General features: G+C 43.7%; 1 protein-coding gene across 1 annotated transcript in view; it reads left to right on the top strand.

Moving 5' to 3' along the window:
- Positions 1-15,616, top strand: part of HEATR6 (HEAT repeat containing 6) — a gene marked incomplete at both ends in the record, with an annotated part of 36,753 nt that extends 21,137 nt beyond the window's left edge. Inside the window, 11 exons of the mRNA XM_080713612.1 lie at positions 1,194-1,400; positions 1,733-1,832; positions 3,979-4,334; positions 5,371-5,493; positions 5,785-5,871; positions 7,684-7,818; positions 9,694-9,816; positions 10,476-10,600; positions 11,747-11,843; positions 13,112-13,316; positions 15,051-15,616. Coding sequence (XP_080569738.1) covers positions 1,194-1,400; positions 1,733-1,832; positions 3,979-4,334; positions 5,371-5,493; positions 5,785-5,871; positions 7,684-7,818; positions 9,694-9,816; positions 10,476-10,600; positions 11,747-11,843; positions 13,112-13,316; positions 15,051-15,616 — 2,124 coding nt within the window. The remainder of the gene's footprint in view (positions 1-1,193; positions 1,401-1,732; positions 1,833-3,978; positions 4,335-5,370; positions 5,494-5,784; positions 5,872-7,683; positions 7,819-9,693; positions 9,817-10,475; positions 10,601-11,746; positions 11,844-13,111; positions 13,317-15,050) is intronic.
- Between the last annotated feature and the right edge of the window lie 9,567 nt (positions 15,617-25,183).

The following is a 25,183-nucleotide window of genomic DNA, read 5'->3' on the forward strand; positions in this document are numbered from 1 at the left end:
GTGGCTAAGTTCTTAACTGAGCTGGCTGTGTTCACAGTCTTGCTCTTCACACCTAAAAACAATGTTCTAAAGCATTGCCAGCTTCTTAACTCGAGCGATTATGCTTAATTCTCAAGACTCATGCTAGGTACTGTACATTTGTTTTCAGAGCACTGTGTCTTTAGATTTTTCTTATGATGGCACTCTACAGAACGCCTGTAGAACTGATTTGTTACTTGGTAACTTAAAGATAACACAGTCTACTGCTTTCTGGAAAACCTTTTTCACACCAAACTCAGATATGCTTCATGTTGACTAAATATTTAGATTAGATAATTGTAATGTTTATTTCCTGGTTTGAAGAAATCTGACATGAAGGTGTTTAATTGGCATTTTGGGGTGAGCTAACCAAAGAGAGTTAAGTATTATTCTGTATTAATTGTCCTGTGTTTATTACCTATATTATATTTTGGTTAAATTGATTTTTCTCATTTATTCTTTCACTTCTGCCTTTTAGTGCCACACATCATCCAAGCACCACTAAAAGTAATTTTTTAACCTTATAAAGAGGATTTTAATGAGTGACATATTTTTCTTGACATACAGCCCATGACAAAAGTATACTCTTTTCCTTTCTATCCATTTGGTTATAGTAAGTAGCATTCCTTTCTTTACCAAATACTCCCACTACAAGCAATATTATTTTCTCTACCCAGGAGTGTTTCTACAGGTCAGATCACTCTGGTGCCTGCTAAGGTACACAAAGGTCTGATTGTCCTTGTCCTGTTTCACATTGAGCATTCAGGTCTTCACAGTAGAACGTAAAGCAGAATGTGAATTCTCAGGGACTTTGATACAAAGCAGACTCAAGATGTACATATTTTTCCTACCTTGTTGGTGACCCTATCTTTTTAGTTGGCCTTCTGTTTAAATAAACCAGGCTTCCATCTTTAAATTATTCTCATACTTAGAATTTTGTGTTCTAATATAAAACCTAACAACAATATAATTTAAGGTGTTTGATTATTTGTTTATTTTTTAGGTGTAAGATACAAATGACCTAGTTCATGGGGACTTGATAGATAATCCCACTACCTTTAGTCTTCTAAATAAAATGGTTTCAAATATTTTGAAAATTAAATATAAATGGGAAGAAAGGACTCTGGCTCTTGACTTTAACTAACCAGTGTGAATGAATCATCTTGAAATTTCAGACACGTGCCTGTGCTCTACAAGTTTTATCTGCCATCTTGGAAGGCTCAAAGCAGTTTCTTTCTGTTGCTGAAGATACCAGTGACCACAGAAGGGCTTTCACCCCCTTCTCTGTCATGATTGCTTCCAGCATTAGAGAGTTGCACAGATGTCTTTTGTTAGCTTTGGTGGCAGAGTCATCTTCACAGACCCTTACTCAGATAATTAAGGTAAATGTTTCAGAGAGGGTTTCTCTGTTTCCCATTTAATGTTTTATGTTGTCCCAAAGTAACTTGATCTAAGAATATAACTAAGTAATAATCTTATTAAAGTCATTCTATTTGGAAATCTACACTTACCCACCCGATCTAACCGATAATATCTCTAATGTCCAAATCAATGATTTTTTAAAATACTCCTTTTACTATGTGTTATTTTCTTAAAGACCAAAAACAAAATGGACTAATTTTCATTAAATATGAAGACTTTAAGTTAAATGCTATGAACTTTTTTTATATGGTTTAGGCCTATTGGTAAGCTATTTTTTTGTCTTGTATTGTAGTGCCTTGCAAATTTAGTATCAAATGCACCTTACAATCGCCTGAAACTCAGCCTGCTGACCAAAGTCTGGAACCAGATAAAGCCTTATATCCGCCACAAAGGTTGGTAATGTTTTAAAATTAATTGCTTCTTTATTTTGAGTGTAGAATATTAGTAAATTTTTACAAAGTATTCTGAGCATTTTTTATAACTATAATCACTTATTCTCCTCAGCTTAAGGCTACCAGCTGTTGCTAGAAACCCACTTTTGGCCCCTCAAGCCCCAACATAAGGAAATGAGCTGGAGAACTAACTGTAAAGTGTAATACCTCTGCAGTGCCTTAGGGCAGTGACCAGAGAGTCTGTTAGAATTAGGAATGAACCAAGTGGAAGTAGCCTCCCATGAGTATGTAACAATGTCTTCAGGCATAAGTAAGGGTAAATGGATGAACAGACAGACATATACCATCCTCTACTTGGAAACAAAAACTGGAATACAAAACCTAAGTCAGGCTTGGGGACACGCCTCTAATCTTAGCACTTGGGAGCCTGAGACAGGAGAATCGCAGGCTTGAAGCCAGCCTCAGCAACTTTGTGAAGCTCTCGGCAACTTAGTGAGACCTTGTTTCAAATAAAATAGGGCTAGGGGTGTCCCCCAGAGGTAGAAAGCTCCTGGGTTTCATCCCCAGTACCACATAAAAAAATTAAAATAAAACTAAAAATTAATTTCCTTATTATCTCCTCTGAAAGTTCAGATAAAGTCCCAGAACTTCATATCCCCACTAACTACAGAGTTGTATCTTATTTCTTGAATACCACCACAAATAATGTTATGTGCTATAAATACCTGGCTTTAGGATAGTTTTTTCCTGTGTTTTCAAGCTTTCAGATCAGACCACTTCTGATGAGATGAGTTTTTCAGTCAGAATTGTAGAACAAGAAGGAAGCGTGGATGATTCCTGTGATATCATGGGAAGAGCACTGGACCTGGACTCAGTCTGAGGGTCTACATCCCACACCCATTGGTATGGCCCTCATAGTCAAGGCCCTCTCTGAACTCTAAACTCCTCACAAGAAAAGTTATACCTATTCTATAAGATTTTTATGCACCCAAACAAGATACTGATGTGTAAACTAAGTCCAGTCCACTCCTACATTAATGTGTGCAATAGGACTCAGATAAGTCCTACCTTAAGATCTCGCACCACATTTAGTGCAAACAGATTAAACAGCCCAAGTCTCCTGATTCGGTCCCCTGCTTATCCTACTATACATACTTTTATTTGTCTTCGAAGGACATGGATCATGCCTCAAAAATCACTTTCAAGTGTTTTTGATATCTAGTAACTATTATTTAAATGCTCAAACCCTGAAATACCTAGTATAAATCTAACAAAATGTATACAAGATCTATGTCAAGAAAACTCTAAAACTTTAAGGAAAGATATCAAAGAACTAAATAAATGGAGAGATAGTTTATGTTCATGGATAGGAAGACTCAATATTATCAAGATGTCAGTTCTTCCCAACTTGGTCTATAGATTCAGAATAATTCTTGTCAGAATCCCAGCAAGTCATTTTGTGTGTATCAACAAACCGATTCTAAATTTTATATGGAAAGACAAAAGAATAGGCAATACAATATTAGTTGAGAAGAACAAAGTTGGGAGACTAACACTACTCAACTCTAAAGCCTACTATAAAACTATAGTTATCAGTAGTGGAAAATTGACAGAAAGACAAATAGATCATAGAACAGAATAAAAAGCTTAGAAATAGACCCATGTTCATATAATCCACTGATTTATGACAAAGGCACAAAGATAGTGCTGGAACAGCTGGACATTCACATGCAAAAAAAAAAACCAATCTAGATACAGATTTTTTTAGTTTTCTAAATAAATAATGGCTTTTTTTTTTTTTTAAACTTGGGATGGAACCAAGAGGGCATTCTACCTCCAAGCTGTACCCCCAGCCCTAATTTTTATTCTTTGGTTTTAGATTTTATGTCACTTTAGTCTTAAAATTAAGTAGCCGCTCACCTTTTATTGTTGTTTTTCTATAATATGGAATATCTAACATTTTGAGTTTATTGGGTTGTTTGTTTATGATGCTGTCCCATAAGTATTTCCTATGAATTGGAAAGTTTAGTCTGAATGTTCAATTAGATTTAATTAAACAAGGACATAATTCTTAATTGCCTGCAGGGATAACTACAGTCCTTATGGTAGTGGTTCCTGTGGTGATGGGCTGTGTTTCCCTTGGCAGATGTTAATGTCCGTGTGTCAAGTCTTACACTCTTGGGAGCTATAGTGTCCACATATGCACCTTTACCTGAAGTCCAGCTACTTCTACAACAGCCCTGTTCTTCTGGACTCAACAATAGCAATTCAGCAACTCCTCACCTCAGTGCTCCAGACTGGTGGAAGAAAGCTTCTGCAGGAACTTCTCTGGAAGAAACATCAATTAGCTCACCTAAGGGGTCTCCAGAGCCCTGCTGGCTCATCCGGCTTTGTATTTCCACTGTCGTGCTGCCCAAGGAGGAGTCCTCTTCAGGTGGTGAGGCTGGCTCTGCAGCAGGAAGTACTTTCGAACCTGCCCCCATGCGACTGGAGGCCCTACAGGTAGAGATTTCATTTCCTCCTCTCTGAAAGGAAGTAATCATTTCTTCTCTATTGGGTGACTGTGAGGAGCAGGTATATGAAAGCAGCATGAAACAAGCCATATGTTGGTGGCCATAGTGGAAGTTGTGTTTCGGCTGTGGGTGGTTTATGTTTTGTTATTTTGTTTGGGGAATCTTTGATTGTAAACATCATATTTATTCCTTTTTGTTGTTTTGTCAGGAGCTATTGTAGTCATGTTAAGTATTATATGATAGGTGAATGTGTAAAAGATTGTGTAATAACTCAGGAAGGAATTGTAGTTAATCTTTGGTTTCTACAACTTAAAGTTGTTTAAGTTCCGATAAATTTCTCTTTGATCTTGTACCTGTGTAGTGAAACAAAATAATTGTTCCTTCAAAGGATAAAACAATGTCAGATAAAAGAATTTTTTTCTATACTTAAATATAGATGAAGACATAGGTTTGATCCTAGAGGCTGCTCCTGATGATCTAGATAACATTAATGCCTTCCTTAACCTTTTCAACTTGAGTTTCTTCAGCTATAATTTCTTTTGTGTGTGTGTGTGGTACTGAGGATGAAACCCAGAGGCATTCTACCTCTGAGCTACACCCCAGTCCCATTTTTATTTTTTATTTTGAAACAGGGTCTCACTAAGTTGCAGAAGGTCTCACTAAACTGCTGAGGCTGGCTGTGAACCTGTGTCCTCCTGTCTCAGCCTCCCAAGTACTGGGATTACAAGCTTGTGAGACCAACTTCAGTTATAGTTTCAATTAATACCTACCTCGAGGGATTATTTCTAAACTTGAAACAATATTAATGAAAAACAATCACAGACTGTAAACCATCATAAAATTACAATACAGTTAACTGATGTTAGTAATAAGAATACGATAAAGGATTTTTTTTTTTTATTTCATGCCAACATCAAATTTTAGGCCTTTACTAAATGTGAGTGAATTCAAATTCCTGAAATACTTTCCTGGATTCTATAGCCTTATATGCAGATTTTGAGGTTAATTCCCTGCTCTGTTTGTAGGTGTTGGCTCACCTGGCAAGAGGCTACTTTTCAGTGGCACAGGTCTACTTGATGGAACTTGGTGAGGTGATTTGCAAATGCATGGGGGAAGCAGATCCATCCATTCAGCTTCATGGAGCAAAGGTAAGCTTGTGCATTTCCTTCTGAGATTTCGTAAAGAGATTTCAGGCAAGAAAGGCATACATTTCCCTATTTTCAGCCTTTACATGTAAACCCAAAGAATTGATCTGGTAATAAAGTAACAACATACAGCTATTGGTTTTATGCTTTGAAAATGCCTTTGCTAAAGGAAAATCAGTTGGAAATTATTTTTCCCTATGATTTGAGGTAATCTCCAAGTTGAAGTGAACTTGTTTGTAATGCCCATAGTTCTGGTGCTCTGCATTTTGACAGTTATTTCTTTTATCTTGGCAGCTTCTGGAAGAACTGGGCACAGGCTTAATACAGCAGTATAAGCCAGATTCTACCACAGCACTTGAGCAGAGAGTGCCAGTCTTCTCGGTAAATATATGCCTGTCCATAGTGTTTCTTTAGTGCTTCAGTTGCAGTTTTAATTCAGGGGCTCAATGAGAAAGAAGAGTAGATGGAAAGATCTCTTCCAATGTCACAAACTATGGTTTATAATCTAGCATGACATGAAACTAACATGCATGGGTTTTATTTACAATTCAGTATGTGGTAGGATTATATGGAACTTACAACCAGCAATGGTAAAACTGATTGGTTGTTGTTGTTGCATAACACCTAGTTTGGAATGGTGAAAAGAGCCATGGATTTTGAATCAGAAGGCATAGGATCAAATCTGAGGGCATCACTTAATGGATGTGTGGTTATAAGTAAGCATGGTTTCCTCCTTGTAAAGAGGACTAATAACCCTTCAACCACTAGACAGCTGAAAAGGTGAAATGTCAGGGTGTTGGCACACAGTAGGTGCTTAGAGAATGTTACTTCCCTTTGCCCCCTCAACCCTCCTACATGATTCCAATAAATTTCTATGATCTCGGGGATTTTTCTCATCCTACTCTTCCCAGTTCTTTGGATGAGGCATGTGACTCCACCATAACAGGGCTCCACCCAGTACCAAAAGCAAAATTCGCATAATGTTTTCTCCTCTGCCCTCCTCCTCCTGCCTTTTCTTTTCCCTGTACCACTTCCATCATTCTTGCAGAAGATTAACAATGTCTAACTCATCCCCTTCTGAGGCTGCCATTCAAGCTTCTGTGTTACCATTTGCAGGGAGATAGGTTGAACTTTGCTGTCAGACAGAACTGGATTAATCTGTACTTCTTTTGCTTGACAGGTGACTTTGGGAGGTCCTCCTACTGTTCACATTCAGATACTGTTTCATCTCTAGGGAAGACGTAGACTTTCTGTATGACTTGTCTATTGCTGAGTAATAAATTAATCCTCGCCTTGTAGCAGCTAGCTCAGTCAGTGTTTGTTCTCTCACATGGTCTCTGTGGGCCCGGAATTGTGAGTGGTCTGGCCATGTGGTTCTGGCATAGATCTCTCCTGCGGCTGTGGTCAGGATGCCACCCAGGGCTGTAGTCAACTGAAGACTTGCTAGGGCTGGAGAATTTTCTCCCAGAGAGGCTCATTCATATGCCTAGCAAGTTAGTTTTGGCTGTCTGCAGAGGCCTTTGAGGACTCTCAAGGGGCTACTTGAATCTCTTGTTGACACGGCAGCCAGCTTCCTCCATAGCAAGTGGCCCAGGAGAAAGAGCAAGGCAGAGGCTGCAGTGTTTTACAGTGTCACTTCAGAAGACCACACTGTCATTTCACGCATCCTGTCGATCACTCAGGTCAGCTCTATTCAGTGTAGGAGGGGACTGCAAACTGTGTCATGCCCACAGAGGTCAGGCTGAAAGAGCTGTAGCTGGTATAAGTTGAAGGAATTCTAGTTGACCCCTACTGCCTATTAGCAAATGATATTGTCTCTTTATGCCTCCGTTTCCTTGAGGGAAAATGGGTAGAATGACGCAGACATCATTCAATTGTGCTGAGGATTGAGCTGCTGTATGCCCGGCAGTGCTGAGTGCTCTGTAAACCATTAGCTGCCTCTGTTGCTGTGCTGCTGCTATCTTCTTCATCCTCCTCCTCGCTACCATCATTGCTGCTTAGCTATTACGCTATAGTTTCCCAATCAGTAAAGTACAGGGACTTAACAGTTGTTTTCTAAAGTTCTTTCACTGCTGTGGAAGAAGAACCACTGAACGCATTTGCAGAAAGCTACGAGTGTAAGGAACCATGTCTTGAAAATACAGCCGTATCTGAGGGATAGCTTTGATCAGTTCCTATGTGCCTCTGTTTCAGGTGGTGATGTTCTGGACTATGATGCTCAATGGTCCTTTGCCCCGTGCCCTGCAGAGTTCAGAGCACCCGACTCTCCAGGCGAGCGCCTGTGACGCCCTGTCTTCCATCTTGCCTGAGGCCTTCGGCAGTCTGCCGGTAACTCAAGCCCTGTTTCCTTGCCTTCAGACCATGTCTTGGAGCTCAAGCTTGACTCTATTCTTATTTGAAACATTTTCAATATTAGCTCTGAGGAAAAGAAGATTATTCCACTTGAGTTTAGGGTGAGAGCAGTTCAGAACAAGAGATGGGGAAACTTAAAGTAAAATCTTAACCTGCCAAGAAAGCTGTTCTACCTGTGCATTAGACAGTAAGTGGTAGAGTGAGTCTCACAGCCTTGAAGGCAGAGAGACTTTGGAAGGGTTTCATAGCCAGAGCTTAAAAGACCTGGGTTAGGTCCCAGCTCTTCCACCATAGCTCTTTGACTATCTTAATACCTCGAAAACTTAGTATTATCATCTTTTTTTTTTTCCTTCTTTTTTTTGGTGGTACTGGGGTTTCTGGAAACCCTTCTACCTCTGGGCTACACTCCCAGACCTATTTTTATATTTTTATTTGGAAACAGGGTCTCTTAAGCCAGTGAGGCTGGCTTCGAACCTGCATGATCCTCCTGTCTCCGCCTCTCAAGTGCGGGGATTACAAGCGTGCACCACCACGCCCAGCGTATTATCATCTTAAGATGGGAGTCATGTGAAAAATAATACAACAGATAAAATTACTTAGGTGTGGTGCCCAGTACATAAGGTATTTATCTTAGCTTCTTTGTGCTGTTATAATAGAATACCATAAATTGGAGTGATTTCTAAACATTGCGGTTTATTTCTCAAAGTTCTAAAGGCTAGGATTAGCAACTTTGTGAGGCCCTCTGCAACTTAATGAGACCCTGTTTCAAACTAAAAGGTAAAATAGGGCTGGGGGTGTATCTTAGATTTGGAATGCTCCTGAGGGAGGGGGAGGAATGGGGTGGGAATTGGGAAGGGGCATGTGATGTGTGCATCTATGCCTCTAACATCTTGTACCCCAATAAGATGTATGATGACAGTGCACCAATAAAAATTAAATAAATAGATAAGAGGGGGAAAAAGATGTAGACTGCCCCTGGGTTCAATCCCTAGTACCACAAAACAAAACAAAACAAACAAAAAAGTTTGAAGGCTGGGAAAGTCCAATGTCTAGAGACCCTTAGATTTGGTGCCCAGTGAGGGCGCACTTTCTGATTCATAAATGGCTCCTAGCTCACATGTGGAAGGGGCAAGGCCCTTCTCTGTGGCCTCATTTGTAAGGAAACTATTCCCACTCATGGAAGGCTCAGCCCCAGAGGCCTCACCTCCTAATACCATTACCTTTTGGGTGAGGATTGCTGGGTGGTTATTTCAGAGCCATCCTGCCTCTGAGGTACCCTAGTTTTTTGTTTTGTGGTGTGTGTGTGTGTGTGTGTGTGGTTTTTTTGTTTTTGGAAACGAGGTCTCACTAAGTTGCTGATGCTATCCTCAAACCTGCAATCCTCCTCTCTTGGCCTCCCAAGCGCTGGGATTACAGACGTGTGGCCACCACCATCACAGCAAGAGTTTCAACATATGAGTTGAGGGAGGGTACATTAACATTCAGACCTTGGAAATCTCCAGACTGCTCCTCTTCGTTAGTTTACAATGGCATTTGCATCTGTCCTTATTTATATAAATCAGCTTTTATAAAGAATGCAGCTTTAATGAAGTAGAAGTATAAAAATGCCCTAATTCCCACAGTTGAGAGGTACTGTTTGACCCTGTGCTTATTAGTAGGTGCTCAGCTGATCACTGAATCTGAACTGAACCTGTGCTTTCCTTTACCAGGGGCGCCCACCCCAAGGGCACGGGGTATGCAGCTCCAGTGTGTGAACTCAGGGCACATGTTTCGCTCACTCACGGTCACTTGACGAAGACTTGGCGCATGGCTATTGCACTCACTTGTCTCCTGTCACTCTTCTCATTGCAGAATGACAGGCAGATTTTGTGCATCACAATGCTGCTCGGGCTGAACGACAGCCAGAACCGCCTAGTGAAAGCTGCGACCTCTCGGGCCCTCGGTGTCTACGTGCTTTTCCCCTGTCTCAGACAGGTCAGAGTGAGCCTGCCCAGCCTTTCTGTGCCTCTGGAGAGGCCAAGTCATTACTTTTTCTTGACACAGAGCTCCTGAGTTGGACAGTAAAGGAAATTAACTTGCTTTGTAATCTGGTTTCCTTAATTGCTACTAAAATATGATAATACCTATAGTCGTTTATTTGTAATTACTTAGCACATTATCTGGGAACCTCGGTGCCCAGTAAATGCTTAAGTTAATGATCAGTTGAAATGGGACATGGATATGTGACAGAATAATTTAGAAAGTTGGTATGTCACTCGTGTTACGACATCAATCTCACTGAGAGGTATGTGGTGAACAGGATGTTTTGGAAGTGCATTTCATTGTCTGAACATTGTTTCCTGAAGTGCAAATCAACCCAAGTACAGAATTCATAGATGACTGTCACAGGCCAGGTTATGAGGCAATCACAAGAGCAAATCCACAGGTTTCTCAGGTGTCCGTGGCACATCCAAGATCATGGGAGAGCTTCCCTGGCAATATAGTAAGTGCCCAAACTAAGTTGTTAGGGTAAATGGGTTTTGATTTCCAAATTGGAATTTGCAATAAAGGCTTATAGGTTTTTATGGAAATTTGAGAATTTCCAAAGCAGCAGTGAACTCCTGAAGTAATGCAGTTTCTGGTTTCTCCTTCAGGATGTCATATTTGTGGCAGACACAGCAAACGCCATACTGACCTCACTTCAAGACAAGTCTGTGAACGTCCGTGCCAAAGCTGCCTGGTCTCTGGGCAACCTGACAGACACCCTGATTGTCAACATGTAGGTGCTTTCACTTGTTTTCCCTGGTGACTTCTGAGGTGGTAGCCCCAGGAGAGTATCATTCATCCCTACTCTGAAAGAATTAAGAGTAGTTCCCCTATATTAGACAGTCATACTGCGTTGTTTTGCTTTCTTTTCCCTTAAATAATAAGATCATTATATTCTTAACACTTATAAGGTATATGTATATGTGTGTGTATGTGTGTGTCTTAAACATAGATACATACTATGTATGTATATAATACATACTATGTATGTATGTAATACATACATAGAAAATATAATCGAAACCCAGTACCTTAGTAATGGTTGTCCTACCTTTAAAATATAGTATTTGCCAGACATGGTGGCGTATGCATATCTATAAACTTGGGAGGCTGAGACACCAGGATCACAGGTTCAAGGCCAGCCTATGCAACTTAGCAAGGACCTGTTTCAAAATAAAAAGGGATAGGGATGAAGCTCTGATGTAGAAAGCCTTTGGGTGCAATCCTCAGTACCAAAATAAGTAATAAAATATAGCATCTGTATTTTTTAAAGTAATATAGTCATTGGTTAAAAAAATATATAGGCAGTACAAAGGAATATTCAGGTAAAACCTGTCTTCTACCCAAACATCCATTCCCCTTCCCGTAGTTTAACTGTGTTATTCATACACAAGTGTCCTGCTTTTTGTCTCTTAACTCTGTGTAAATGACATGTATAAGTTATATTTATCAGCATTCTTAAATAAAAAGCCAGGTGTGACGGTGCATGCTTGTAATCCCAGTTCTTGGGAGGCTGAGACAAGAGGATCACAGGTTTGCAGCCAGCCTCAGCTACTTAGTGAGGTTCTCTGCAACTTAATAAGACTCTCTTTCAAAATAAAGAATAAAAAACAGGGCTGGGGGTGTGGCTGAGAGGTAGAATGCCTCTGAGTTTAATCCCCAGTGCTGGGGATATAGCTTAGTGCTAGAGTGCTCTCAGGTTTAACTCATGACCCAAAGGGGGGTGGGGGGGGGTTGTGAGTTCTTTTCATAATCTGAACAGATTTGTTAAGCTGTTTTCCTAAAGCTTTTATAGTTATTCTAAGTGAATATATCTTTTTATGTATATATTTAAGTGGATTTACCTTTTAACCTATTTTTCATGCTTTGGGTGGAACAGGGAAACACCAGACCCAAGCTTCCAGGAAGAATTCTCTGGTCTCCTGCTCTTGAAAATGTTGCGGTCAGCCATAGAAGCCTCCAAGGATAAAGATAAGGTAGACTCACAGCAGCACCTCATATTTCTCATTTAGGCGCTTGGCGCTCACAGCTGCAGCCACCTGATAGCTCTGTGTGAAGTGATGTTCCTCAGACTGTCCCACGAGACCTCCCCTCCTCTAGGGGATGGGAGGAAGCTCAGGGCAGGTGGCCTGCTCCATTTGTAGTTTCTTTACTGTCTCCAGTGTTATGAAAAGTAGTGCCCATTGTAATACTACATGATATGTTCATTTTTGTTTTCCTACTAGTCTGTTATTTTCCAAAAAATTTTAAGTAGAATTGGCAAGTCAGAAAAATAAGGAGTCCCTGACTTTGAAATTCCCCTATTATGTAATATCCCGGCTCGCCTTTTAGTAGCGAGGTGATACAGGTGTGTTACTTAGCTTATCTGAAATTCATTTTCCTCCATTAGAATATGGGAATCAGTGCATATACTTCTCTAGACTCTGAGACAGTTAAAGGTACACGTAAAGCACAGCACATGACTCAGACCAAGTGCTTAGTTTTAGTTCAGTGCTTCTGAAAACCTGGTAATCACCTGATAAGCCCTACCTCAAAGTCACTCAATCAGAATATCTGAGGTTAGAGTCTGAAATTTGGTGTAGAAGCAAAAGTCCTACCTAGATGATCCTAATATGCTGTGAAGGCTGAGATATACTAGCGCAGCAGAGAGTACTGGCTGGAGTTCGGAAACCTAGCTTCTCCTCCAGCCTTCCACAAACCAGCCTGGTCCTGTTGCCCATGGGCCTTATCTCCACCTCTGTAAAACTGAGAAGACAGACCTCCTGGAGCTGCAGTCAAACACCAAAGGACCAGAAGAGAAGCTTGTAGACCATCACCTTTCTGATGGCTCAGAGAGTTAACTAGACACAACCTCTCAGAGTTCTGAGAACTTGCCCCCTTGCACGATGCATATTCAGTAGCCCTCTTGCTTTGAGAAATCTAGAACTTCCTGGGTTTCTTAAAATGGAAATTGTACTTTCATTTATTTATTTATGGTACTGTGGATTGAACCCAGGGGCATTCTACCTTCAAGCTACACCCCCAGCCTTTTTTTAATTATTATTATTCTTTATTTTGAAACAGGGTCTCACTGAGTTGCAAAGGGCCTCACTAAGTAGCTGAGACTATAGGAGAACCTGGATTCTCCTGTCTCAGCCTCCCAAATGTTGGGATTACAAGCATGGGCTGCCACACCTGGGGAAATTATACTTTCTGAAACAAATGTGTCAAAACAGATTTCTAAAGCTTTTATATTTTATTCTAGGTAAAAAGCAATGCAGTCCGAGCCCTTGGAAATTTGCTTCATTTTCTGCAACCCTCTCATATAGAAAAACCGGCATTTGCTGAAATCATTGAAGAGTCTATCCAGACCCTGATTTCTACTATTCTGATGGAGGCTGCCATGAAAGTCCGGTGGAATGCTTGTTATGCAATGGGAAATGTATTTAAAAACCCTGCTCTTCCACTTGGTGAGCAAGTTTTTTTCTTCTCTCCGGTGGAGAATCTCTTTGGAAGGCACACACCAGTTTCTACTATTGTTAAAGACACTCATCACAATATTTTTTATTTAATATTTTTTATTTAAAGACACTCATCACAATATTTTGTTAAAGACACTCATCACAATATTAAAAACACTGGAAACATACTGACAACCCAAATTTAGGGGAATGGGTGAATAAATCATTATGTATATATTCAACAGGATATTTTGTTACTATTTAAAATTATATCTACAAAGATTTTTTATAATCTGGGAAAATATGTTAAGCAAACTAAAGCAAGATATCAAATTATTTATTTCTACAATAGGATCTCAATAGTTAGGTAGAAATAACTGGAAAGGAAATTGGCCTAATTCTTGATGGTGATTGCCTCTGGATAGAATGATGAGTAGGATTTTTTTCTGCTTTCGTTTTCCAAGGTTTCTACAATAGACATATATTATTTTAAGTCAAAGAAAAACACTAGAATGGGAGGAAAAAAGGTACATATTTGAAATCCCATGAGCTCTTGGAACAGAAGTGGCTATTCCATGTAAAGAAGCATCATGCCATGGTGACATGATGTGCACCTGCGGTCTCATTTGTGGCGGCGTAGATTTATGGCTCAGACCCCAGGCCCCACTCACTTGGAATGCCAGCATTTGCCTGACTCATCTGTCCCTCTGGCAAGACTTGAGACCTGGAGAAGAGCTCCCAGAGAGGAGACTGGAGACCTGTAGAAGTGTTCCCAGAGAGGAGAAGACCCTCTGGGCCTGCAGAGCGCGTGGCAACTGGGGGAATCAGGCTCTGCTGCACCTGTTGCACAGTGTCTGGGCAGGCCGGCCAGAGGGAGCTGGCGGGGAAGCAGCTCCACAGCCTTCTGCACGGAGGAGGCAGTCACCAGAGACCCTGGGGGAAAAGTGAGCCAGGGGAGTGAGATTTGAGGACCTCGGTCAGTGGCCCGCTGTAAATGGCAGCCACATCCACAAAAAGAGAAGAGCTTGTTCTCCTGTCTCCAGAGACAACAAAGAAGGGGGGAAGGGCTGGGAGAGTTAGAGAAGTGGCATTCTACTTGATGCCCATCCTGAAGAATAAGGAAACCGCAAAACAGTGGGTAGTGGTAGCTGGTGAGGAGGGAAGCAGCTGATTTCCTGTGACCCACAGGAGTGGAGAAAGGACAAATCTGGACATCTTCTTTTTGAATAAGAAGATTTTTTTCTGTGTAATAAAATGCATGACTTGCTATGGCCAGTGAAGTGTCTGTAGGCTAATCTGCATAAGGAAATAATGGTTTTGCTAGCACAGACCGGGCTGCTGCATACAGTTTTGTGGGTTGCATACTGCTCAGCAGTGTCCAGTGAGAAGGCAGGCAGGGCCACAGCTCAGCCCATGCTCCTCCCACCAACCTTACCCCTCTGGACAGAATCCTCCCAGAGAAGATGCCTTTTCCTAAGTCACTAAAGGTCCTGTATTGAGTGGCAGAGGTCCTAAGCATGCTGCAGGCTGGCCTAGGGAGAGAGGGAGGTTGGGATCAGTACTTTGCCAATTATCTGGGATCCCACAATCACTTGGCACCCTGATCTTACAGGATCTTTGAGAGGATGGGATAGACACATCAAATGACTGTCTTGAGCACTGGTATACTTGCCTCCTTCCCCCTCTCCCTGTCCCCAATTTATTTTCATGCCTTCACAGTTTTAATGGCTGGACTCTTTGCAGGGACAGCCCCGTGGACCTCCCAGGCCTACAGGGCCCTAACGTCAGTTGTGACATCGTGCAAGAACTTCAAAGTGCGCATCAGATCCGCCACAGCCCTTTCCATCCCAGGCAGGAGAGAGCAGTATGGGTCTGCAGAGCAGTATGCCCAGATCTGGAACGCGCTGGTCACTGCCTTACAGAAGAGCGAAGACACCACAGACTTCCTGGAGTTCAAGTACTGTGCCAGCCTCCGGACTCAGACCTGCCAGGCGCTGGTTCATCTGCTGAGCTTGGCCAGCACCTCAGACCTGCCCTGCATCCAAGAAACCCTGGGACTGAATGGGCACATGGTCCGGTCCTATATCCTGCAGTTTTTAAAGTCAGGAGCAGAGGGAGATGACCCCGGAGCAGCCCACAGCCCACAAGAAAGAGGCCAGATGGTCAGAACGGCCCTGCAGCACATCAGCCGCCTGCAGGCTGGAGGCGCAGCCAGAGGGGCCATCGTGGGCTTTTTAGAAGACATTCTGGCTGTTCATTCGGATTCCTCTGGGTCACAGGTGGCACTCCCAGGGCCGTCCAGTCAATGACTAGTCATTCCACCTGCTTTCCAGGTGGTAGTAATGGGATGACCCAGCTTGAGCAGAGGCTGTGTGGGTCTTAATCTTCGGAGCAGGACACCATCATTATTTATTTAGACTGGACTAGCAGCCATTTTAAGTTTTCTCAAGGGCTCCCTCACTTTGGAGAGTGGTTGCGCTGCACTGGCCTTTGTTGAGGTTGGAGCTCTGAACTGGGCAGCCGGGACCCTGGGTGTCAGATTGACGTGTGGGCTGCGCAGACTGGGCGGTGGGGCGGAAGCTGTGTAGTCTCAGGAAAACAAAAGGATTTGGGGATTAGAATGTTGTCTATTCTTACTCCCTGAATTGTTTTTCTTTTGTAATAAACTAGTGAAAAATAGCGTGTCCACAATCTCCTGTTTTTGTCAAGTGGCTGAATAGAAATCTGCGAGCAGAGCACATTTAGCCAGTTTGCACTGGTGTGGCTGCGCGGGCTGCCGGAATCCTGAAACAGTTTCTCAGTGAAGTGGCTGCTGCACCAGGCCCTGGAGCCAACCCTGAGCTCCCTGCACCTCACACAGTCCAGACGCCAGAGGGAAGGCCTGGCACTCAGGGCCTCTGCCAGGCCCCAGCCCCAGCTTCTGTCTAGATTGTCTAGAGCTCTTTAGGAGAGTGGTCCTGTATACTCAATCTGTGGTTGTCTTGCCACCTTTTAATGTGTGCCTTCAAAAATTATATTTTAATTTGTGCCTTCAAAAAAGATACTTGTAGCCAGCCATGGTTGCACATGCCCATAATCCCAGTACTTGAGAGGCCAGGACAAGAAGATTGTAGGTTCGAGGACAACCTCTGCAAGTAGTGAGACTCTCATTAACCCCCGAGACCCTGTTTCAAAATGAAAGCTAATAAATTAAGTAATTAATTAGTTAATAGTGCTGAGAGTGTATCTCAGAGGTAGAATGTCCTTGGGTTCAATCCCTAGTATCACCACCAAAAAAAAGGATAATCTGTGTAATTTAGATTGTTACAAAGAGGTTTTTGAGTTATATTTTGATAGCACCCAAGTACTTGTGAAAATAACTTCTCACTGAATAATTATGTACATTTAAATTTTCCATTTGTCTCTTGACTGCCAACAGTTTCTTAGAATATATTCCAATCAGAAATTTAGGGATGTATTAGAACCAATTAAAATATTCTACACTGAAGTTTGACATGGGATAAATAAGAATCAAGATATGGAGAGCCAGGCATGGTGGCGCATGCCTATAATCCCTATACTTGGGAGGCTGAGACAGGAGGATCACAAGTTCAAAGACAGCCTCAGCAAGTACTGACCCTCAGCAACCTAGTGAGATCTTCTTTTAAAACAAAATTAATTTTTTAAAAGGCTAGGGATACAGGTCAGAGGTAGAATGCCCTGAGCTTAATCCCCAGTACCACCAAATTAGGTAAGTGATAGCTGGGTGTGGTGGCACATGCTTACAATCCTAGTACTTGGGAGGCTGAGACGGGAGGAGCACAGGGTGGAGGCCAGCCTCAGCAAGTAGTGAGACTCATCAACCTAGTGAGACCCTGTTTCTAAATAAAGATAAAATAGGACTGGGGGTATAGCTCAGAGGTAGAATGCCCCTGGGTTCAGTCCCCAGTAACACACACACACACACACACACACACAAAGTAAATAAGGAGAATGGGTTCTGGTGATATCTTACTTAGTTATCAGTACTCAGCTTGAAATACATACTTAAGAGCGTATGTCTTCAGTTTCTCTCCTTTGCTCTTAAGTTGTTCCTTTCCCTCCTGTGACATGTTCATTGTTCAAAAACTGCTGTGGAGGCGGTGACTGGGGAGCAGAGTGCTCAGATCTACTGAAGTCTATTTGCCATTGGTAGAGAACTGCTTTCTAAAGAATTCGGCCCACGCACAGTGGGAACACAGAGAGTTCCCGCTTAGACTTGCTCTTCTCCGGAGATGAATCTGAACATGGGCTGCGGTAGAGGCACCAGGGGACTGAACCAAGCCTGTCCCGACCCTATGGGAATCTGGACTCTCGGAGCTTCCTTCTCTTGAATACATTTAGGGTAGCTACTTTTACATTTTTCATAAAAGCAAAAATGTACAACATATAGCTTTGAGTTTGTGAGCTTTCACTGGTGGGTTTTCTGATTAAAATATTTGTGAAATGTCTTCATTAGACACTTCACTCTTATCTTTTGCTTATCTTGGATAAAAGCTCATTTATTTCTTTTAAAATTTTAGTTTCTGTAAAGGTTTCCAGGTCTCTGGTATGAATGTTAATGTTCATATAAAGAGAAAGAACAAAGTTAAGCACCTCTAGAAACTCCAGGAGTCGGGGCCAGGCTTCTGTCTGGAGGGACACTGCTTCTCTCACTGCTGCTCACGGGGCCACGGCAGAGGGCCCGAGCTCCTTCTTGTCACCCGGGCTGGTGCCGTGAGATAGCTGCCACTGGGAAAGGAGCCACGCAGACAGTAGAACTGACTCGGATGCAGAAACACCAAAAAGTGAGCAGATTCGCAATTCTAACTCAGAATGCTGAATTCTAGGCTGGGATACAGCTCAGTGGTAAAGCGCTTGCCTGGCCTGTGAAGTTCTGGGTTCCATCCCAATACCACAAAGAAAAATAAAATTGCCAAACTAAGCTTTCTTTGTTTTGGGGTTTTGTGTTTGTTTGTTTGTACTGAGGGTTGAACCCAGGGGCATTCTACCTCTGAACTACAGCCCTATTTTACTTTTGATTTTGATACAGGGTCTCACTAAGTTGCTGAGGACCTTGCTAAGTTGCTAAGGCTGACCTCAAACCTGCGATCCTCCTGTGTCATCCTCCCAAGTACTGGGATTACAGGTATGTGCCACCATGCCCCAGCTTCTTTTGGTACTTCAGTTAAAAGAAAAATGTGGAGATATACAAATGTCTGGAACCTTTGTTCATTAGACTGACAGCATTAGAAATCACGTATCTTTGGACCTTGCCTGTGACCAGGGACTTGCTAACTCCCCCTGCTTTTAGACCTCTGGAAAGGTCCCCACGGCAACCCCCTCCGTGGCGTTGGTCAGTGGTGAAGCAGGCGTCATCCAGTGACCACAGATGAATGGAAACCTCCTATGGAGCCCAGGACCAGGGCTCGCTTGCTTTGGGTATGTGTATATAAGTACAGACTGTAACACCTCATCGTTTCCCAGTAGAAGAGCTCAGTGAGCTGCTTTGGTTCCTTCAGCCTTTACTTCATTAGCATAGCGCAGGGGTTAAGAGCCTGGGCTTAAAAGCTGGGTGTGGTGGCACACACACTTGTAATCCCAGCATTTGGGAGGCTGAGACAGGAGGATTACATTCTGCAGACCGCCTCGGCTAGTCAGTGAGACTCTTTGCAACTCAGTGAGACCCTGTCTCAAAATAAAGATTTAAAAAATAGGGCTGGAGGTGTAGCTCGGAGGTAGAATTCCCCTGGGTTCCATCCCCAGTGCTAGGGGGAAAAAAAAAAAAAAGTGCCTGGGCTTAACTCCTGCCTCTGCTAATTTCTATCTGTAGAAGTTATCTCTCTTGGTTAGGTAACCTTAGTTTTTTCATCTGTAAAATGGGAACAATAGTGTTTACCTCTTAAGGATGTTATGAGGATTTGTTAATGCATGAAAAATTCTTAGAACAGGCCCTGGCACTCAGTAAAAGTCAGATAATTATCTCCTGGCATTTTCAGAACACTGGGCAGAAGTACTGTCAACACATCCTGAGCCTTTGTGAAGTCAAACAGCAAGTTTTCCCTGTCTGTACTTGTAGGCAAGGTATTAGCTGGTGTGTCTTGAGAACCTGGTCTCTGCAGAGGAAGAAGCTCCAACGCAGGACCTCTAAGCACTGCCAGAAACAGTCCTCAGCACTGCCCACACAGGTCCCTGGAGGGGAAGGGAAGGGGCCAGCTGTGGACAGATCCCTCTGACCAGGATAGGAAGCTCTTCTGATTCTCCCTCTCCACCACCTCAAGAGCCAGTCTTGAGACAGGAGCAACCTGTCACAAGCTCCAGAATTACAGCTGACTTTTTTTTTTTTTTTTTGCAGTACTGGGGATGGAACCCAGGGACATTCTACCTCCAAGCAACACCCCCAGCCCTGTCTTTTATTCTTTATTTTGAAACAGGGTCTCACTGAGTTGCAAAGGGCCTCACTAAGTAGCTGAGGTTGATCACAAAATCGGATCCTCCTGTCTCAGTCTCCCAAATGCTGGGATTACAAGCATGCGCCACTGCCCAGCTACACCTGCCTTTGACAGGGCAGTTCTACCACTTAACAACTATGTCCTCAGGCAAGTTCCTTGGCCACTAATCTGTCAGGTCAAGAGGAGTTCAGGAGCAGGTTCCTGATACTGTAAAGCACCTGACCAGGGCCTGGAGTAGAGCAGACACCCAGTGATCAGTGGTGCCTCTCGGGATTCCCCTTGAGTGGGATCTTGAGGAAGGAGGCCTGGCTGCTTCCAGGACAGACGTTGAGTCCTTGATCCTCGGCGAAAGGATCTACAGCTCCAGTGGACCAGGACATTATCCTAGGGTTGGCTGGCCCCAATGTGAGATGATAAGCCTCCGTGCACTTGCCATTTCTGTCTACACACCTGAGGACTACAACACGGCCATCAGTTACGGAGGCCCATGGAGTAATGAGGGGAGGAGACTGGGGAGACATCTCTCGGAGGGTGTACTTCAGGAGAACTATTGATAGCTCGAGCTACAGTCTACTCCATGGCCAACTAGGATTTACTGTAGGAGCACAAGCAAGTTGTATAAACGTCACCACATTAGTAGGTCAAATAAGGAAAACCTAACGGTCGTGTGTATAGATACTAGAAGACTGATACAATGTAGTGTGTCTTTTTCCAATCAGAATTTTTTAAAAACAATAAGGAACTTTCAAGATACTTCATCAATACAGTAAAATATCTCATTTTAGTGGCGACTATCCTGAAAAAGTCAAAACCAAGACAAGCAAGCCTAATTATCACCCAGGGCTACAAAAAATATTGGCCAATAGTCTGAGATATTAAATTCATAAATTATGTGCAGAAAGCCAAGAAAATAATAGAATAAATATAAGCTCTGTTCAGCAGCTGGCTACAAAGTAAGTATTCCAAAATCAGTTGTGCTTCTAAAAACAGCAATAATCATTTTGGTTTTTTACACTAATATTCACAATAATAACAAAAATAATAAAATAGCTGGGAATAATATAACCAAGGTTCATGCAAAGATTTCATGACAAAAATAATAAATTTTACTGAAATTAATAAAAGACAACAAAGAAAATATATGTTTCTAGATTTAAGAACTCAGTCTTTTTAAAGACTACTTCTGTACTGGGGCATCCGAGGCTGGGATAAGAGCCTGCCGAGGGGTTAGGCCGGTGCTGGGGCCAGCGAGGCCGGTATCGGAGCCTGCCATGAGGCAAGGCTGGTACTGGGGCCTCCGAGGCCAGGATAAGAGCCTGCCGAGGGGTTAGGCCGGTGCTGGGGCCAGCGAGGCCGGCATCGGAGCCTGCCATGAGGCATGACCAGTGCTGGGGCCTCCAAGGCCGGGATCGGAGCCTGCCGCGGGTTTAGGCTGGTGCTGGGGCCAGTGAGGCTGGCATCGGAGCCTGCTGTGAGGCAAGGCCAGTGCTGAGGCCTCCAAGGCCGGGACTGAAGCCTGCCTTGAGGCGAGGCCGGTACTGGGGCCTCCAAGGCCAGGATAAAAGCCTGCCGAGGGGTTAGGCCGGTGCTGGGACCTCCGAGGCCAGTATCGGAGCCGGCCAAGGGGTTAGGCCGGTGCTGGGGCCAGCAAGGCTGGCATCGGAGCCTGCTGTGAGGCAAGGCCAGTGCTGAGGCCTCCAAGGCCGGGACTGAAGCCTGCCTTGAGGCGAGGCCGGTACTGGGGCCTCCAAGGCCAGGATAAAAGCCTGCCGAGGGGTTAGGCCGGTGCTAGGGCCAGCGAGGCCAGCATCAGAGCCTGCCGTGAGGCAAGGCCGGTACTGGGACCTCCGAGGCCAGGATAACAATCTGCTGAAGGGCTAGACCGGTGCTGGGGCCAGCGAGGCCGGCATCGGAGCCTGCCGTGAGACATGGCCAGTGCTGGGGCCTCCTAGGCCGGGAACGGAACCTGCCGAGGGGTTAGGCCGGTGCTGGGGCCAACGAGGCTGGCATTGGAGCCTGCCGTGAGGCTAGGCCGGTGCTGGGGCCTCTGAGGCCAGGATTGGAATCCTGCCAAGGGGTTAGGCTGGTGCAGGAGCCAATGGCCAGCATCGGAGCCTGGCGTGAGGCAAGTTCACTCCTGCGGCCTCCAAGGCCAGGACCAAAGCCAGCTTAGGGGTTAGATCGGTGCAGGGGCCAGCGAGACCAGAACTGGGGCCTCCCATGAGGCAAGGCTGCTGCTTGAGCCACCGAGGTCTGGATCAGTCCACTGAGTAGCCAGGCCACTACTGGGGCCATCAAGAGTGGGATCGGTACTTGCAACGCAGCATGCACAGAGAAATATCGCAGAAAATATAAATCAGACGCTTCTCTTAATCAGCAATAACTAGGAGGAAAAGGGCAACAGGAAAAGGTTGAGCTATAGAAAGGGCCCTATAGTGAAGCAACTAATGTGACCAATCAGAGGGTATGTAATACTGGAGGATGGAGCCTCTTTAAAACGCAGGAGGTACATAAACAAATGTATCAAAGTAAATCACCAAAGAAGTGTGGGATGGAGGGAGGGGGAGGGAATGGGATGGGGGCTGGAGGAGGGCTAATTGGATGATGTGTGCTTGTATATCCTCTCAAGTCTTGTACTCCAATGTGATTGATATATGACTACAATGCACCAATTTAAAAAATAAATTAATAAAAAAAGACTACTTCTCCTCAAATCTATAATTATAATTTTTTTTTTGCAGTACTGGGGATGGAACCCAGGGGCATTCTACCTCCAAGCTATACCCCCAACCCTAGTTTTTATTCTTTATTTTAAAACAGGGTCTCATTGAATTGCAAAGGGCCTTACTAAGTAGCTGCAGCTGGCTGCAAACCACGATCCTCCTGTCTCAGCCTCCCAAATGCTGGGATTATAAACATGCACCACCATGCCCGGCAATCAAATCTATAAATTTAACTTAATTCTCCCAAGAATCAAAGTTGGATTTTAAAGACAAAATGATTCTAAAGTTCATCTGCAAAAGTGATTGTAAAATTCAAACCAAGAAATCGGGTTATAACCACCACAGTGTGGGAGAAAGAACTTTCTTCCTAAATTAGTGTGCCCTAAGGAAGCATCTTTCAACCTTTCAAAATTCAGGCCCCTATTTGTGAAATAGAAATCCACTTCTCTTTCTCATTCCAGCCACACTCTGCCCTGTCTCTGCCACTGAATGGAATTAAAAATGCTGTACTAGATGCACGGAGCAGCCAGCTCTGAAAAGAAAATAGGGCAAGAAAGGAAAACTCAAGCCCTCACCAGTTTATTCTCCCTGTCCTGTTTCTTGGCCTGGGCCCAGAAGCTGGCCCGTCTGGGGCTGGGATTGCATGCCAGAGGCAGACGGGGCTCCAAGCTCTGGTTTCTGTCCTAGTAACAGGAAAGAGTACCCTCCACGTCGGAGTGGACGGGAGGCCTTGATTGGATGGCGCTTCTTTCATGTTCTCCAAGGCCCTAAATCCTGCCAAGCCCCCTTAGCAGTAGCTGTGCAGCCAGAAAGGCGCCTAAAACCTCAAGGGACTCCTTGACCAGAGGACTGTGTCCCCAGCAGCAGCAAGTGGGCAAGGGCCCTGGCATTCTCCCTGTCCTTAATGGCTTGGTTCAGAGGCACACAGAGCAGGAAAACCACTAAAACTGACTTTTTAGCTAGAGGACAAGTCTTTCTTACAAAAAATAAAATAATTATCTCTTTCTTTCTTACACACACACACACACACACACACACACACACACACACACTAAATCTCACTCTTGGACCATATCTATTCACAACTGGTTACCCATAATCAACAGTGTGCCAAGTATAACAGGACTGAGTATACTTTTTATTTTTGCGGTATTGGAGATGGAACCCAGGGGCATTCTACCTCCGAGCTACATCCCCAGCCCTATTTTTATTCTTTATTTGGAAACAGGGTCTCACTGAGTTGCAAAGGGCCTCACTAAGTAGCTGAGGCTGGCTTAGAACCTGCATAATCCTCCTCCTCAGCCTCCCAAATGCTGGGAGTACAAGCGTGCGCCACCACGCCTGGCCTCTTAGAGCAAATTTTTAACACTATAAAAATAATTTATTTAGCATCTTACACTTCATATTATAAGGAGGATTTATTTCAACTTTCCTTTTACCTATATCAGACTGGCAGCAAACTTTTAAAAGTACAAGCAGCAGTATGTCATGGACACCCAAATAATACAGGCAAATGCTAGCAATGTGGCACAGTGGCCAGCAGATGGAGACAGAGAACACAACATTATTCAGACTGAGCGCTTTCTCGGCTGGCTATAAGGTTCCCTGGTTAGAAATAGGGGTTCAGACCTGGCTGCACATTGAAATCACCTGGGCAAATTTTAACACCTACTGATGGCCAGACCCCCACAGACTTAAGTTCAGTGATTTTTAATGTAGTCTTGCGGTTGGGGGTTTTGAAATGATTCTAATTACGGCAAAGTTTGAGACCAGCCACGTTAGAACAGGCAACAAATCAGTGTCTCAAGCCAGTGTGTGGCAGAATCACCCTGAGGAAACTTTTAAAAAACACGGAGACCCAGGATGCTGTAGCCTTCCCTCCCTTGAGAACCATTATGCTGAACTGGTGATTTAGAGAATGTAAAATATTTAAGCATGTTATATACTAAATCTGATTGTCTCAGAGAAAATTCTAATACATCAGAGTAACTTTAGACATCAAATGTTTAAAGAAATTTGTATGTGCCAAGCATGGTGGCACACACTTGTAATCCCAGCATTCGGGAGGCTGAGACAGAAGGATGGAGGTTCATGGACAGCCTCAGCTACTTAGTGAGGCCCTCTGCAACTCAGTGAGACCCTGTTTCAAACTAAAGAATAAAAAATAGGGCAGGGGTTATAGCTTGGAGGTAGAATGCCCCTGGCTTCCATCCCCAGTACCGCAAAAAAAAAAAAAAAAAAAAAAAAAAAAATTATGTGGTGCTGGGGATTGAACCCAGGGCCTCATGCATGCCAGGCAAGTGCTGTACCACTGAGATATACACCTCTTGCCCCTGAGAAACTCATGTAGGAGAAGATTTTTAATTGAGGTCATGAAAAATATCAGTTTTATTTTTCCCCTGGAAATGGGGATAAGGTGTGCATGCTACCCCTGAACCATCTTGTACACACGTGTTTTCCACCACCAGGCCAGCAGTTTTCCTCACCACAGGAGTACAGGCTGCACCTGGAGCCAGGTGTCAGAAGGGCTCATAAATCAGGTGTGGTTGTCCCACGACACAGTGTTGATCAGGTGTGGTTGTCCCACGACACAGTGTTAATCAGGTGTGGTTGTCCCACGACACAGTGTTAATCAGGTGTGGTTGTCCCACGACACAGTGTTACAAACAAGTGTGGTGGCTCAACCCAGTGGGTTCTGGGTCTT

The sequence above is a fragment of the Muscardinus avellanarius genome (assembly GCF_963383645.1).
Source record: "Muscardinus avellanarius genome assembly, chromosome: 16".
Classification (NCBI taxonomy): domain Eukaryota; kingdom Metazoa; phylum Chordata; class Mammalia; order Rodentia; family Gliridae; genus Muscardinus; species Muscardinus avellanarius.